This window comes from Coturnix japonica, chromosome 17 (genome assembly GCF_054131305.1).
Source record: "Coturnix japonica strain WE chromosome 17, WE-NBRP24, whole genome shotgun sequence".
NCBI classification, from domain to species: Eukaryota; Metazoa; Chordata; class Aves; order Galliformes; family Phasianidae; genus Coturnix; species Coturnix japonica.
The window spans coordinates 13,551,670-13,569,468 of record NC_140679.1 but is presented as its reverse complement, the minus strand read 5'-3'; the positions used below and the strand labels follow the sequence as shown (position 1 = coordinate 13,569,468).

The window sequence follows — 17,799 nt, the reverse complement described above, 5'->3', positions numbered from 1 at the left end:
GATGCACTTCTCCCCTTGCAAAGTCCTGCAGGCGCCGCTTGCAGCACCAACACCCACAACCGTGCACAGCCCGACAGGACGGGGTGTGATGCACAGAGGAGCACGAGAGCCACTGACGTGAATCCTGTGGTTCTGAAGTCACAAAAGCACCGTTCTACATTGTTCAGAACCACGATTCTCTTCTCCCCTCAATGGCAGCAACGAAGAGCGTGTCCAGGGCGCTCATCCTCGGTGCTATTGATAGCGCATGGCAGAGACTTGTGAGCATGGGTCCCATCTGCCACTTCCACTCCTTCTTTAAAAGATCCTAATGACTGTCAGATCCTTTTAGTTCTTAATTATTTTCAGAGTTCAACTGCAAATAGGAAACAAGACAGCTTTTGCCCTTACGCATATGAATATTACTGTTCCATTTAATGTGGTTACTGGTGGAATGCTGTTATTCATTCCTGCCTGCAATAAAAGCCACATGTTTTTAAAACTTTGCACTTGAAAAAACTTTTAGGAAAGAAATCAAGTATGTTTTGTATGCATGGCATGAGATAAAAACTGGTCATAAATATTCAAAGAACAGTCAGAGCTTTATGCTTGATTTAAACAAGTGAACAGAGAAGCGCGATGGTTGAAGTGGAGAATGAAAGCCTGATGTTCCTTTAAGAATGTGCTTATGCAGAGAAAAGGATCCATTCATGCAAAGGTTACGGAGCACCTGAGGACATCCCATCTCCTCCAAAAAGGCCCCAAGGTGGGTAACAACTGGAAGCACAGGGCTTGATTTGGAGCTATTGGAGTGCTGGGGGGGTCTTGCTTGTTTTGGAGGGGTTTTGAGGATGTGATGTTCTTGCTGGACCCTATGGGGATGGAGGACACTTTTCACCCGTTCCCAACCGGAGGGACCATGGAGGCACCGCCTGGAGCCCTTCATAACCCCACAGCACGATGGGGAGAAATAATAAGAATTAAAAAAAAAATTCCAAAGGAAAGAAAAAGGGGAAACGTCTGGATGGTGGAAAGCGGAACCGAAAGGCACATGACGGCGAGAAAAGTACGACGGGGCAGAGGCAAAAAAAAGGCACAGTGTGATTTGTGAGCTCGAGGAGAGCGGCTGTCACGGAAGGGCAGCACCCCCTCCCCGTGCTGAGCGTGCAGTGGTGTTTCCCTGCTCGCGTTTCCCAACGCTGCTGTGATGCTGGTGCTCCCCCCTGGGCTGATGGGGAAGTTGGATGTGAGCGGAGAGAAAGCGGCCACTGGGAAGTGCTCACGTTCCCCACTCTCACCTACATCCCCACTGCAGGTTGTGCTCAGGGTGCAGGCTCAGCTGTTGCTGTCTTGGGGCTGTGCTGGCTGGGAATCCCCATGGGGGTGGGTGCAGACATGGGGGCTCAGGAAGGGCCGAGGGGGGAGAGCTGGCAGTGTGCAGCTGGTGCTGGTTGGAACTCTTGTCTCTCTTGGCTCAGGTCTGATAGAGCATCTTAGTGCTACATCTTGACAAAACCAGCTTTAGAGGCAGGTGCAGCCACCTCGTGATGGAGATGGGAGAGCAACCCCAAATCTCAGCCCTTCTCCCCCACCATCTGCTTTCCCCCATCCCCTCCCAGCAGGGAATTACAGCCTGGGTTGGGCAGAACCCCAAAGCACAGAGCCAGCAGCTGGGAGGGCGGCACGTTGCAGGAGGTGCTCCATGAATATGTGGTTTGTTAGCAAGCCCAACCCAACTGCTTTCATCCAGGTGAGGGTTTCCCCACCTGTCTGCAGGCAGATGGCTGCAGTTAGCTGTGCAGGCACAGAGTGGTGGTGGTTGTTCAGCAAGAGAACAGAACCAAAGCCAAAATTAAGCACAGGTGAAAGACAGGATGCACAGAGAGATTGCAGCAGTGGAGCCTGAAGAAGCTGCAAGGTGAGCAGCAAGCAGATCACATCCAGCTGCAGGAGTGCGACAGGAGGGGAGCAGCAGGTCTCTGCACCCTGCAGTGTGTTGCTCAGTGCAGCACAAGCAGACTGCTGCCTGTGAGCATCAGCTCAGCTCCAGGGGCAGCTCCCAGCTCTCTGCATTCTGTTGCTGCCCCTGATCCATGTTGCAGCTCAAGCTGCTTGCCCAGCACCCCCATGTTTCTGGGGTCCTCCCAGGGGGGCTGTCCCACTTGGTGATATACCTACACTGGGAACACACCAAACCCCCAAAGAGATGCCATATGCTCTCAGAATCGCAGCTCTCAGCCATTCCCTGCAGATCACACCAGTTACAGAGGGAGATGTGAAGTCACAGGCGAACAGCTCAGTAATGTCACCCCATAGCTCAGGGCAGGTGATGCACGTAGAGCTCAGTCTGCCTTGCCAGCCCCTTTGCAGTGCCACTGCCATCATCACGCCCTGCACGTTTCCTTGCAACGAGCAGCTTCTCCTGCACAAACTGTTCCTCATCCCCATGGGATCAGCTCCTGCTCATGGCCATGTCCACAGACTGTGGCATTCTGCAGAGAACCAGTGACAGTTCCCCTCCGGTGACACAGTGCAACCTCAGACATCCATCAGTGGCCAACGCACAGTGAAGTCATTTAGACAAAACTGCCCTCTGCTTCCAATAGCAAATTGTCCTTCATGCTCAGGCTGTTATTTTTTCCTTCCAGGCTGGTTTGCTTTCTGCAATTATTCACCAGTTTCACTTCTACGAATGAGGCCGGGTGCTGCTCTATCACTGCAGTGTCACAGCGGAGCTGCGGTCGGACGGCTCTGACTCGATGGGCTTTGGGCAGCGCCGCTTCTGCTCCTTCCTCGGATTATTTTTTCCGGTGCAAACACTCTCTGTTCACATTTCTAAGAGAGATTCTCATTGCCAACAACCCCCCCCCTCCCGGCTGCTAAGTTGGATTGTATAGAACAGCTGCAGAAAAGAAGCCCCAAAGAGAGCTCAGACCACATCTCACCCTGTACAGGCATCCAACAAAACCCCCCTGACCTGGATGGAATTAGTCACAAACATACAGCTACACAGAAGGTACTTTTCTGCTTTCTGACTATGAACAAATCAAGTGCAGCGCTGTTTAAGGGACGTTGTTAAGTCACTATTTGCTGCACATCCATCTCCTGCAGCTTGGTAAGATTACGGCTACCTCCAGGCCCTCAATGAACTCCTGTTTGCAGAAGTTTCTTAGCAAAGTTTGGAGCTGTCTGTCTGCCTGGGTCAGCTGTCTGACACAGCCGAGGCCGCGGGCTGGGAAGCGAAGTGGTTCAGCAGCAGGTTAGGGCCAGAGCCCAGAGAAATGGAGAACTTGTCCAGACAAGGCGGTCGTGGCTTTGGGTCTCTCATGAGCAGCCAGCTTTGTGGGGAGAGCGGGGATCTTATCTGCAAAATGCAACCTCAGCTGTTTCCTTGGGCAGGAGCCATTCTGTGTCTGGCTGAAGGGACCGCCTGAACCTCCAAAACTGGAAGAGCTCGTGTGGTTTTGGAGAATATTTTTACATTTTCTCCTAAAACTGAACAGAGGGCCCTCGCTGGCAGGAAGCGTGGGCTCCGGGAGAAGACATTGGCGGAGGAAGCAAGTTGTCTGGGTTCAATTCACAGCTCCACCGCAGCCTTCCCCAAGGACCCCGGACAAGTTGCTCGTGGGCTCCAGCAAGTGCTGCAGCTTCCATCTGCAGAGCAGCGATAATGGTGTTTGCACCAACCCCAGCACCACAACCTGCCCCACACTGCTGCCCCGTGCACGGCTTATATCTGGCCTCGAGGAGCACCCAGCTCCCATTGGGGTGATGCTCCTTCAAGGAAAGCAATGCGAGCCCCAGCAGGCTCACATTCTTGACATTTCAATCTGCTGTGCCAATTGAACGCGCACGTATGAGCCAACCCTGCCAACAGCAAGCGCTCTTGACTTCCATTTATGTCAGTGGGATTGCGTTTTAGAAGGATTGGGGCTTTTGATGTCTCACTGGCTTTGCTCTACCACTGAAATGCAGCCACAGCCGTGGTGAGGTGGTGGGGATGGGTGGTGGAACGTCTGCATCCAAAGTCTAGGGATATAAAGTGTGAATTCCCCATTGCAGGAGCGCATCCCAACCCGCCCCACCATCACAAGCCTGTCATGGAGTCTCAGAATGGCTGAGGTTAGGGAGGACTTCAAAGATATTCCAGTTATATATACCCATATACCCATGGGCTGGGTGCCCCCCACCAGCTCAGGCTGCCCAGGGCCCTATCCATGGCCTTGGGCACCTCCAGGGATGGGATACCCACAGTGCTGTGCAGCAATACCAGTGCTTCACCTCCTCCCTTCTTCAGCATTAACCAAACCTATTTGTTTTCCAGCCTGTCAGGTCCAACCATGTTTCTCAAGGCTGAGGATGTCCTGTGCTGGTTGGGCAAACCAGAAACTGCTTCATTGGTGTCTGTTCCTCCACTGACCTAAGGAAGGCAATGAGGAGAACCACAGGTGGAGAGGGCTAAGGACTGAAGTGCACAGATTTGGCTCTCAGCACCTTCAGGTCTCCCAACTGCCCTCTCCATCTCTCGTACATCACAAAACACCTGTGCAACCCTGACACAAACAGACTCAAACAACACAAAGAAGCCTGTGCCAGTGGGTTCCATCCACCCCAGCATCCACAGGGGCAGTGAAGCCATCCCAGGGGCTGCCACACACAGCGCCAGAAGGGGAGAGCTGGCAAAGCAGAGCTAACAAGGAGCAGACCCATCAATTTTAGGGGGGGAAATTAAACAAACAAGGGAAGTTGCAGCTCCACGCCCAGCTCAAGGTGCAGTAATAAACAGGCAGCACTAATGTGGAGCAAATGAGGGTCTGACACCCTGTGAGCTGCAGCAGGAGGGAGAGCTTAAAGCACATACTCGGGACTTTAATGCCAGTGGAGCTCCCAAGGTTTGGGGCTTTGATGTGGGAGGTGAGGATGGAGCCAGAGGAATCCTCACCGCCCCAATGGGGACCTGGCTGCAGCCCCACCACCGTGCTCAGGGCTGGGGCTGCTGCTCCCCAGGCTGGCACTTGGGCTGAGCTCATGGAAAAAGTGGTGGGCTCGCTCCTTTTGTGAGATTTGCCAAACTGACCCAGGGCTAATGAAAGGAGGTGTTTAATTATAGGGTTGAAGGTAATTGGGCACAAAAGTGGGCAGTAAAATGCAGCCATGGTACAAAGGAGCTGAGGAACAAGGGCTTAATCCTGGAACAGCACATCTGATTTACTCTTTAAATTCCCTGGCCAACTCTTTCTCCCTCTCCTAATGAGGGAAAATGGCACAAGTCCCCACTAAGCAGTTTATTCCTGACTTCAAGTCACCAAAACCATGGCACTGTGCTCCGTCCCGGAATGATCTCAATGCATATGCTTTGAGTTTAAAGGGAACAGCACAACCCGCATCTGCAACTTCATGTCTGCCAGGCTGCAAAGAAGCGACAGCTACAGCTTTCTGTGCATGGGATCAAGCATCCATCTGCATCACAGCACACCATGCAACCCCATTGCACTGGTAAAAGGATGTCCCTGCAGTGATCAGCAGGGAGCAAGCATGCCTCTCCCATAACAACCCACGTGCTCATCCCAGGGATCAGAAAGCAAATGCATCAGTCTGTAGCACCCAACTCACCCCACGTTGTGACCACAGGCACCGGTGGCACATGGAGCCCATCTCTATGCTATGGCCTCCTAGAAGGTACAGGGGGTGTGAGGAGATGGGAAGGCTTTGGTCCCAGTGCAGACTCTGGTCTAAGGGCTGATTCACATCCAGGGTTATGCTGCTAACATCATTCCTACCGTTTTGTTTTCATATTTTATTTTATTTTTTACTTTTTTTAGGAGTTATTTTAACACAAACCAGGCTGCGTTGTGAAATCACAGCCCAATATAGCAGACTAACACACACAACTGACAAAAAATGCCCTGCCCAGCCTTCATCTTCCCAATCTGAAATACAGACCCAGAGCCTCTCCCCTGCAGCCCTCCCATCCAGGATATGACCATCCCAAAGGCAGAGGTTGGGCTCCTGCAGGTCCCTCCCGCACAACAGGGACTGTTGAAAAAAGCACATTTTTCTGTCTCCCTTCCCCACTGAGGACGGCTTCTTCTTTTAAAAACAATCTCTCTGCCTTCTCCTATTTTGGCTGTTTTTATATTTTATTTTACAATAGCTTGTGTAATCCATTCCTCATGTTCCAAAGGCGCTCGCTTCTTCCAGCGGGAATGGAAAAATCATTGTTTCTTTTTGATTTTCCCTTTTCTTTTAATATGTTTATGTTATGGAAAATACCCCCAGACTGCAGACGCATTGACTGTCCCACTCTATTAAAAAAATAAGTAAATAAATAGAATAAATAAGAAAATAAAATGTAGAGAAATGGAAGAGCCAAGGAGGATGCTGTGGGTTGAAGCCCCCCAGGAGACCTCAACATGGTCCCACTTCTACTGCTGACATCTTGCACGAGCACAGAGGAATTCTTCCTCACCTTATTGCATAGCAAAATGCAAAATGCTTCCCTCAACCTCACAGCAACCCCAACCCCAGGATGGGGTGGGCAAGGCCAGGATGAATGGTGGTTATGCACCATGTTGGATATGAGAGGCCAATGGGAGAGCGCCTGGGTGTTGGCACACACCAAAACCATGACAAATCTTGTCTCTAAACCCATGTTGGTCCAGCAACAGGGCAAAGCTGGTGGGTTTTGGCCAGCAATTAAAACTGAATCTCTTGAAAGCCAACCAGACTTGGTTGGGAAGAGCATTTGCTCCAGTGTCCAGCGTGGTTTCTCAGGAAGGCATTGCAGAGCAGTGCTCAGCTCACACCATTGGCTTTCAGAGTGATGCTTTCTGCATAGGACAGGAAACGTGTGAAAGTGGTGTGAGCTCTAAAATGGGGGGAAAAAAACAAACCCAACATAAAAAGCACCGAGGAGCCCCAACCAAAGGGATGGTCAAGGCTTCCAAGGGACTTCTGTGTTCAGAATGGAAGGGATGGGAGTGCTGATTAAACCCGTTTTCAGCATGACCACAACAATGACCCCAAACAAACAAACATGACCCCAAACAATGACATTTTCTTCTCACTCTGGCTGGATGTGGCCATAAGAAGAACTGGGTGCAAATGCAGCATGCAATGGGAGGAAAAGGGAACATGAACCCATGGGGCTGAGCCTGGGGCCATCCCACTGGGCTGCTCCACGGGCTCCTGCTATCAGCTCCATTTGGGGATATTTATGGCGTGGCCGTGGCTCAGCCCTGCTGCTTCGGATGGGAAGTTGCATTCTTGCTCCTAATGCCAACCATGTGTGGATCCAAGCACACAGCTCATTCTTTGTTTCCCAAACTGTACGCGGCCAAAACAGTGGACCGCAAACGCTGACGACATATCAGAGGAGATCAAGTCTAAGAAATCATCATGAATTAAAGTGCTCAACACAGGGAAATGCCACTGTCTCCCTACCCCCATCAGATCATAACAAGGCGACGAAAGACAATGGATTTATGCCCATTCCCCCACCCCAAAACACACAAACAGAAATATATTATATATAAAAAAATAATAAAATAATAAAATAAAGACATGCCACGAGCCAGCAGGGTGTCCTTGGAACAGGCAGAGCCACTGACAGGCGGTCGGAGCAACGCACAGCCTTCCCCAGGAGTGGGGGGGATGAATGGAGACAACACAGACTTTGTGGCCCCAGCATGCAGCTCGGGCTCCCCAGATGGCCCCCAATGTGCCACTCCAATGGAGAGTAGAAAACAACTTTTTCTTACAAAAAACAAAGTGTTTTGAGACTAAGAGATATCTTTGGGGGGGTTTTAATTTCATTCCTTAAATGTTTGTGCAAACTGACCTCTGTTTTCATGGATATCACCAGAAAAGTTAAGAAAAATAAATAAATAAGAATGGAGTTGAATCCAAAAAAGCCAGGAGGAATTTAAGTGAATGTTCATGGCTGTTTTGCAGTGCTCACCCAAACGTAACTGTGTGCAAAGCCATGGATATGAGGAAAGACTTCTCTGAGAGTGTTAATGCATTGGTGTGGGATGCTTGGGGAGGTGGGAGGGTCACCATCCCTGGAAGTGTTCAAGAACCTTGGAGATGTGGCACTTGGGGACATGGTCATTGCACAGTGTTGGTGGCAGGTGGACGTCTGGATTGAATGATCTTAAAGGTCTTTTCCATCCTTAACGGTTCTGTGCAGGAGAAGATGCTCTGAGTTCCACATAGAAAACCATTTGGCCACATTCCAGCCTTGGAGCGATCATTTAATTCTCTCCCTTTTAATAAAAATTATGTCTGAAACAAAGATGTTTATTGCTTTTATGAGTTCCTATTTGTATGGAAATTGCAAACAAGACGTGATCGTTCTGTTTCTTGCTCTCTTTTTATTTCTGAACAAGCAAGCCCAGTTAAACCTCATCACCACTTCATCTGGCTTTGGAGGCAGAAGTACAGATTAAAAAGAGCCATGCAAATGTTCTTTATAAGCTTCTCTTATTTCCTTGCCATGGGACTGCCTTTAATTATCTCCGTGGAGCACAAAGGACACATCTGTAGTGCCATCATCCCTGAGTGCAGGGCAGCAGGACAAATATGGTCCTTGTGTCTGTTTGCAAAACTCTGGCTCCTCCTCAGTGCTTAGAAGGACACAGGGAACCTCTTGGTACTGCATGCTGACCCCACTGATCTGCCTCAAAAGCACACGTAACATTTGGTTTTCTCAGAAATAGGCCAAAATCCGGTCTATGTCTGATGCATTTCTTGTCACGTAGTCAGATGGCCCCACTGAATTACAGCATCTGCTGTTCTGCTCCTTCAGTAGGGATGGGTTTTGGGGGTCACCCTGCCCCATTCTATTCAGGTTCAGTCCAAATGAACCATCTGCAGAGCTGTTGCTCAGGATGTGGGTCTTTCTGGCCATGATCAGCTCAACATTTTGCTTGTACTCCTTAACTATATCTGCAAAGCCAGGAAAGGAAAAGGCAGCAGCTCATGGAGCTCTGCCCAACTCTTTACAAGCATGGAGCCTCCTCCTGTAAAGGTCTCATCCCACACCTTGCAGCCATGCTCCCCAGCAAGAGCTGTGGGCAGCCTGAATTCCTCACACTGCTCCCTCACTCATTGGTTTCAGAATCAAGAACATCACTCTGCACATGCCTAGCAGCTCACCTGCACAGCATTCATGATACTCCTATGAGCAGCATTTGGAATTGTCCCATCCTTGCAAACACCCCAGGTCAACGGATGGGGCTTTGAGCAGTGACAGAGCTCTGGGTATCCCTATTTACTGCATGGACGTCAAAGCAGATGACCCACAAGGGTCCTTCCAATGATCCTACAGGACTCAACACAGCACAAACTCCATGCCAACCCTCCCTTTCCCAACAGGAACGCAACCACATGGAAAAAAACAAACAGGAGGAAACCACACACCAAACCTGCATGAGGACGACAACGGCGCACCACGTTGGGAACCCAACAGAACACCCCAGTGAGGAGAAGGGAGAGGAGATGTACAGCAAAGCTGCTGCACGACCCAACGCTGGTTGGTTCCTTCACAAGATCAATAAGCAAACACAACCCCAGCAGCGTTTCCTGTTGCACTCACCGCGCAGGAAAGTGGAGGAGTAGGCAGCGAAGGAATCGAAGACGCCGTTGGAAGCCATCCCCTCACCCCGTGGTTGGGCTCTCCTTGAGCAGCTGCAGGAAGAGGAGGAGGGATGGGGAGGAAGAGGAAAGCAGCGCAGGTTGTCTGGCTCACTCGTAGTGTTGTGGTTGGGAGCGCAGCATCACCTGATCCGTGCCATCAATGGCCTCGGCGGTGGTTGTGGTGGCTGGGTTGGGTTTTTTTCCTCTTTTTTAATAATAATTTTATGGCTTGTGTTCGTTGGCTCGTGGTGAGAAACAGACAGGAGCGCCGAGAGGTTTTCTCTTCAATTAATCACGTTGTTGCCTGAGAAGAAACAGAGGAGAGAGCCCATAGGTTCCTAATTGGGTGATTGAAGTAACGGCCCATTTACAGGCAGTGGTTTTCTCCTTTTAACTGCCTCTTCTCCCACATTCGCCACTCATCTGAGCCATCGTTTTGAGCTGTGCTTTCTGACTCCTGGCCCTTGCAGACAACCACTGGAGCGGAGACTGCTTCCATATGTGTAGATGGGTGGCTCTTCTTCACAGGGATTTTATGTGAATTAGCATTAAGCAAAAATCTGAAGCACATGCGGCAGAATAAACATGGCTCTCCACAGTGCAGAGACCTGCTGTCATTGCTTTTGGGGCTGCTTTGGGGTTTTTACATCTCTTTCCATGCAGAAAAAGGGTGGGAGGTTCAGCCTCCATCTGGCTCAAGGCCCAGTAGGGTAACCAGGGAGAAAAGTGAGGATGGGAGGAGGGGAAGGTGCTTTTAAGGCTCTATTTCTGCCCTTCATCACGTGCCAGCTGGGAACACCAAGCAAACCTCCATCAGCTGTGCTACCTGTGGGCTCTGGTGGGGTCTTTTCCTCTTGGTCACCCTCCCACCACCTCGTTTTCCCTAAATCATGACTATGCCATCCCCACAGACACAGCACCAAGCCCCTCAGGAACAGCTGAGACCACTGGCCTTGGCTACTGTCCCTCTGCAATCCACAACATGGGCTGCAATTGTAATGTTTCCCCTCCAGCTCTTTGGAATCAGGACATTTCCTCCGCAGGTGAGGCTCTAAGTTTGCTCCTTCAGATGTAAGGGTTTATTCTGTAGTCTACAAGCAAGGGGTCATCCCTTGCTATCTGTATGCCATACCTACATAGAACTCCCAGTGTGGGTCATGGAGATCAGTGCTGCTTCATTAAGTGCATTGATTGCATTTGGGTGAGAGCAACAGGCACCTCCAGCAACCAGTATGGAAACACATGGAAATCCAAAATGCCTCTCCTATAGGAACCTTTAGGAAGCAATTGCAAGACAAAGCCCACATGAAATCCTTCATTTGTTGCATCCAAATTTCCAGACATTGCTGTGAATGAAGTTGCAAAGCACTGAGCAAAATCCACTGAGCCTTTGTTGCCCTCCCCCTGCAAACAGAGCCCCAGCTGCTCCTTCCCATCCTGTGCATGGTGCAGGAGCTGCAGTGCTGCCCCAGTGCTACAAGCTGCAGGAGCAGCCATGCATTTCTAGTTTAGCAAACCCAGCGTTTTACCCTCCTCTGCTCAGAAAGAACTGACACTGGCTGCTGCAAACAGGTTGCCGTAAGCAAACTGACACAGGGGCTTTACCAGCCCGTTGACTTCCCCTATGGTGCTGCTAAAACCACAGCTGTCTGCAGCCGCCCTCCACTCCTACACCGCAGCTCTCACCTCTGGGAACAGCACCACCAAACCCAGCCCCAGGGCTGCAGGACAGCAGATCCAGCACTGCTGTACGTGCATCCATGTGCAACCAGGTGCCAAACAAAAGGCAGAGCTCAGGGTGTCAGCACCTGCTAGTTTGGCCCATAGGAAACCACTGCAGCATGCATGGTGCTTCCCAAGCACAGTTGCAATTGCAACAAGTGAGGTGGGATGGTAGTTTCACGTGGGAAAACAAGGCATGGGGTGATGAGGATTAAAACCCCTCTTCATTAGGGCTGAGAGCAGACAAATCCATGCCCTTAGCCCTGCAGTGTGCCATCACCTTTTGGAAGGTTACCTTTAAGCTGATGCAGCTGTCAGATGTCCTGAAGCTGCAGTTCAGCTTTGCTTGCCCCATTCCCCTGCCTGGTGGCCATGCCCCTGCAGCACAGCCCTCCTCCACCCCTGCTGTGGCTTCAGCCATGGGAAACAAGGCATGTGATCGCCTCCATCCCAGCCATCATCCTCAGCCTCGCCGGCGCCAGGCTGCTCTGCTAACGCCATGCACTGCCAGGACCCTCGTTGCACGCGCCCGTGGCCCAGAGGCACAATGATGCCATTATAACCCGGATGCTCTGCTGATCCCCTGGAGCAGGGACCGGCCACGCGGTCACTCCTTTCTCAATGCATCTGAAGGGTTAAAGAAAAGCTCCCGAGTCCTAGAGCTATGGGGTGAGCTGCAAGCAGAGGGAATCTGCAGTGGGTCGGGGGATTGTCCAGAGAATGGACCACAGCCCTGGGGTGATGGGGGAACAAGGAGAGAAATGAAGAAAGTGTTTTTAGGAAGAGGCCAGGAGTCAGGGGCAACATGCAGGCACTCAGTGCTGCCTTGAAGCACAGACCCTGCGCCCATGTGGGGGTCTTTGGAGCCCTGAGGGGCTCTGGGGAAGGGTGCTCCTGCAGGACACCACCTGGGCCTGGGGCCCCTCTCACCCTGTCAGAGCAAGAGCACAGCCCTGCAGGGCTTTTATCTCTCCTTTCACTACCTCAGGGCTGAGAGCAAAGTGGAGAAATTGCAGCTGAGTGCACCACAAAGCAGCACACAGCCCCACACTGCCGGGCACCCGGCTCTGCTTGGGGCGGTGGTTGCACCATCACTGGTCACACCACGGTCACGCAGTGCCCTCCATCCGACCCTGGGATCACACGCTGCTGGCACCTCCATGGACCACATCCCTGTCCTTCAGTGCACTCATCTCCACAAGCCCCAGCCCCTGTGTGCTGCCAGCTGCAAAGCTGCAAGGTCCCTTCCAACCCAGTCATGATGAGATTCTTTGATTCTCTGATTTCAGTTGCCAGCAAAAAAGCACAGGGGCCCACATGAGCCCCATGGGTGCAGCTGTGGGGTCAGATAAGGGAGAGCAAGTGGGATGGAGGAGATGAACAGCAGAGCTGCAATGGGGGGTGCTCAGGGTGACTTGGAGGGGAATGGCCCCCAGAGCAGAATCACACCCCCAGGTGATGACTTTGGCTGCTCAGTGGCATCCCTCAATGGTGTCACACCATGGATACCCTGCGGCTGCTCCCTGCGGGGCTGCATCCAACCACACAGAGGGAGAGAATCTAAAAATAAGCCCAACCTCAACCCATTCGCAGAGCACGAGGAAGGTCCCTTTCTTCCCTGAGTTTTCCCATTACAAAATAACAAGGGGAACATACAAAAATCACCCATCCGTTTTAACAGCTCCTCTCGCAAACAGTGATGTGAAAACAAACAATTTATGGCAAATGGTGTGAATTTTTGTGTCTGGTCTGTGGTCTCAGAGCATGCGTTACCCAAGAAGAGCTCTGTGCAAAAGCCAAGGAAACCAAGGCGGCTGTTGGTGGGTTCCCACTCCACACATCTCCCATAAGGATGAGCAGAGCAGCAGTAACCCCACACTGACCAGTGTGGAGGAGGAGGACCATGGGAGAAGCCCTGAGGTCTGCACCCCACCGCACAGCCACAACACACACACTATTAGCCCTGATGTGGTGGGATGCACGAGGTCTAAATCAGGGGTAAAATGAGCCCAAAGACCAAAGGATGACCATTAGTCTGCATTGCTTTTTCTGTTGAGTTCCTTCCAGTCCCACAGTATTGCCTCATCCATTCCTTAACAGGGCATCACCTGGATTCATCCACCCAAATCCTCTTCTCATCTCAGTGTGTGGTGCATCTCTTACTTTGAGGAAATACTTTTTCCATCTTCTCTTTCCTTCTCATGCACAGCAAACTGCACACCTGGCAGGATGGGATCCTGCTCTGCTGACCCCAGAACATGGCTGGATCCCATACAAGCATCTCTTAAAGGAACAGCAGAGCAGCTGCAGATCCCCACACTTCTCCCTTCCAGGTTTGAGAGGGCAGAGGGCTTATGGGGTGCCCAAGTCTGGGGCTCGAAGGGAGACTCAGAGCAGCCCTTGCACCCTGCTGCATTCATATTTGTTTTTATTTAGTTAGCAGCTTTGCTCATAGCAAAGCAGTGGCGTGACCGCCTCGTGCCTTGGATGTAGGGCAGCAGACGTGGGAAGCTGCCTGGTTCAAAGGCTCACGCGTGCCCTATGGATCTGGGCTCTCCACCCTGCAGTAAAGCGAATCCGTTTGGGATTTGGCATCGTGTAAATCTGCAAAGGCAGTGTGGAAAGAGCAGCTCTTATTGATCCGACCCCAGCGCCTCTGTGATAAAAAGAGCTGCTCACTAAAATGTGAAAGCCACAGGGCACAGCCGGCTGCTGACCTGGCACCCAGGGAGGAGCTGCCATTTCTCACACTCTGGGGCCAGAAGTGAGGCTCTCAGGAGGGTCCCAGCATTACCCTGTGAAGGATCCCTATGTCCTGTGGGATGAGGTCTCCAAAAGCAGTGTGGGCTGCAGTGTGCCAGCAGGAGGCTTCTGAAGCCATTAGAAAACTGTGTGCTATCCTACAGCCTGCTGTGGGCTGAGAGTGAGAGTTAGGGATCTCCACCACCAGCAGGGAGAGGAAACCCCCAGACATGGTGTTCATCCCATCCTCCTTCCTAACTTCATCCCATCCTACTTCACACTTTCACCCTTACCAAATGAAAGGGCACTTGGAAACACTTTAATGCTGCACAGTCCCAAAAAGCAGAAAATACATTAACATCATCACAAGAATTGTAGAGAAGAGATCTTGGGGAGTCACCAAAGTCCTTCCTGGGGTACATATGTGTGATTTGGAATTACAATCCTGATGCCTCACTGTGGCACTGGAGGCCCTGGGAAAAGCCCTGAACTGCAGCATCTTGTGCTATAGAAGGGATTCAGCTCTATTTTTCCTATATGTCCTTCTCCATAAACCTGTCTTGCCCTCAAGTACACAGGGACCAGCAAATAGGATCAAGTTCAGCCTTCTTCCTTCCTCTTTCCAAAGGCAGAACAAAGCTGCAGACCCCCAAGCATTGGACTGCAAGGGAAATGAGGGCTGGCATCTGCATCTCCAGGTTATTTTTTAACCTGATTGCCCAGAAAGATCCTTTTGCTGCAGCCCACGTTTACTGAAAACAGCATTTTTCAGTGGGATGTAGGGATGCTTTTCATTGAAATCCAAGGGCTGGGTGCATCCCTGGGCAGGTGCAGATCAGGTGCAGATGTGTCGGATCCATCAGCTGCCACATGCAGCTGTTGGCTCCAAAAGAAGCCATGAGAAGAGATTGGTGCCCAAACACAAGGAGGGACAACCACCAACACCCCCCAGCCAGGTGCAGTCGTGGATGTCTGATGTCTTCCATTCAATCCGTGTTAAACTGCTGTGATTCTTGATTGCTGCCTTCTCCATCCACAATCTCAGCCCAAGGCAGAAGCGCTGCAGATCCCACGGATGGAAGGATCAGCTCTAAATACAACTACTGGGGCAAAACCTGCCAACAAAAGGCACAAAAGCACTTCAGAAGGGGAGGCAGAACTTTCTCCACGAGGTTTCGGGGGGGGAAATTTGCTCCTGAGTGCTTTTAGTGATGGGAACAACCTGAGAGGAGAACCATCCACGTGCACAGGGAGGCACATCCACCACTGACGGAGCCCATTGCGAGAGCAGGGCGTGGGAAACTGCCTCTGACTGTGGTTTCTCTGAGCTGTGGACTCAGTGTCGGCGCTGCCGGGTGAGTCACAGTCAGAGCAAGAGAGAGGGGAAAGAAAAAAGAAAGAAACGAAAGAGAGAGAGAAAAAAAGAAGCAACTCAAAGCCCAGCGGCAGCAATGAGCGCTTCGGACCCGGAGCAGCCACCTCCTGCTCACAAGAATGAGGTCAGAGCTTTGAAGAAAGAAAGATCCAAAAATGGTGTTAGTGGGGCTTTTTTTTTTCCCCTCTTATTTATTTATTTTTAAATTTTTATTTTTTTTTTTCTCTTCAAACCATGAATAACAGCCCCTGCCTGGAATAAACCAACAAACAGCACCTGAAATCTCCCCTCTGGAGTGACTGGAGGATGGGCAAGGAAGCTCTAAGGCACTCCTGACCTGAGTTTACCCTTAGCTGGAGTAGCACAGGCTTTTGAAGTGGCACTTTTCCGGGTGAAAAAGGCACAATTTTGGGTCTCTTGCTGTCCTCGTGTGTGTACCATGCAGGGTTCTTTCCTCTCCCCCAGCTCCAGACCCTGGGTGTGGGACCCAATTCATAACACTGACCTGCACTGGGAGCCAGGAAGGGGGCTGCCCCTATGGGAAATATCAGCATGGAGATGCCTGCGGGGTCACAGAGGCTCCATCGAGCGCTGCTGACGTGAGCTGCCGGGGGTTGCACCTCCCTGCAGGCATCAGTAGATCTCCTCATGAAACGAAACCGCCGTGAGATTTGAAGTTTTGAATTCTTGTAATTTGTTCTGAATCATTTTCAGCTCGGTTCTGCAGGTGACTCAACCTGGGAGTAAAACAAAAATCGATTCATTAAATTAAAAAGAAAGAAAGAAAGAAATCACAAAACCACATTTCATTCATGTTCAAGAGGAACCGGCAGGCAAGGAGCAGGCAGGGCACACATGGTGGGGAGATGTTGGAATGGCTGCAACGGGGGGCCCAAAGCTGCAGATGAGGCCCTGAGCAAGATGAGCTTGAGGAGAGCAGCCAGCCCATGGCAGGGGATGGGGGGCAAGGCACTGCAAGGACCCTTCAAATCCAAACCCAACCATCCTACAGTTCTTGGATCTTTAAGGACCCTTCCAACCCAAAGCTGAACAATTCTGTGATTTTCAAGTCTTTAAGAGCTCTTCCAACCCAAACACAACCCATTCTGTGACATTTAAGGACCCTTCCAACACAAACCCAACTCATTCTATGGTTCTATGACCTTTAAGAACCCTTCCAACCCAAATCCAAGTCATTCTGTGGTTCTATGACCCTTGAGGACCCTTCCAACCCCAATCCAAGCCATTCTATAGTTCTATGACCCTTAGGGACCTTTCCAACCCAAAGCCAAGCTATACTATGGTTCTATCATCTTTAAGGACCCTTCCAATGCAACACATTTATGGTTCTATGATCTTTAAGGTCTGTTCCAACCCAACACATTCTATCACTCAATGATCAAGTGAAAGATGGAAAAGCCTCCACCACACGAGGAGCAGGAACCACACCAGGACAAGGACTGCGGCTCTGGCTCTGCACTATTGGAGGGATTTGAAACCCAGGGCCTGCTCTACCCACAGACACTTTTGAACTCAACAGGAACCCTGCGGTGACACAAAGCCATGGGCCAGAAGTCACCTTATCTGCGACCCAGATAACTGATGTGAAACCATCCTGGTGCTGGGGCCGGACGGGGTCTGTGCTCACACCACAGCATCCGCTCCCCAAACACATCCCTTGGTGATAGGAAGGGCTGCAGCAGCCCCAGCCCTCACCCGCACACCTCTTGGGGGTGACACCAGTGTAGATGCAGGATGGATCAGTGATGGCTTTGCACCACTTCTACCCCCAAACCTCTGGGACTGTGGAGATGAAGGAGAAGTAGGTGAAGGAGCACAGCAAGACGGGGGCACAAAGCCTGGAGCTGGATATTGTCCCCCCCAGGGCTGATACCCGCCATCACCTGCGGCCAGGAAGAAGCGGAGGAGGGTGTTTTTTTCTCCCCCCCACCCCCCTGCAGACAAAGCTGCTGCACGAACTCATGAAATGGCCTTTTCTCAGCGGTGGAGCAGACACAACACGCAGCAGCTTCCGGCCCTGGGGGGGAGGTTGTGGCAGCGGCTCACGCACCCCAAGCAGAAGTCTGCGCCGCGCGGAGGAAGTCACTGGTGGCCGATGGCCCCATGGTGGTTTGCAGCCCCCATTGCACTGGGGAGGGAGGGTGGGAGGGGAAGGAGATGTGGCTCCCAGTGACCCCCCCAACCTCCCCCACCTGCAGCTCTCTGGGGTGAAGAGCAGCCAGTGCTGCACGCTCTACAAGGATCGGTCTTTCTAGCAAGGCTAGAAAGGACTTTGCTGTCGCGCATCCCCTCCTTCTCTCTTGGCTGGAGAAATTCAACCC

The 17,799-nt window shown here is 51.4% G+C and overlaps 1 protein-coding gene and 1 long non-coding RNA gene across 2 annotated transcripts in view; one reads left to right on the top strand and one right to left on the bottom strand.

Annotated features, from left to right (window-relative positions):
* The window catches only part of RUNX3 (RUNX family transcription factor 3), a 42,242-nt gene extending 32,607 nt beyond the window's left edge, over positions 1–9,635 (bottom strand). Inside the window, exon 1 of the mRNA XM_085518074.1 lies at positions 9,578–9,635. Coding sequence (XP_085374200.1) covers positions 9,578–9,635 — 58 coding nt within the window. The remainder of the gene's footprint in view (positions 1–9,577) is intronic.
* On the top strand, positions 583–3,658 carry LOC107324054 (uncharacterized). Its single transcript, XR_001559396.3, has 2 exons — positions 583–745; positions 2,628–3,658. It is a non-coding gene; the product is annotated as an uncharacterized LOC107324054 (long non-coding RNA).
* Positions 9,636–17,799: the final 8,164 nt, after the last annotated feature.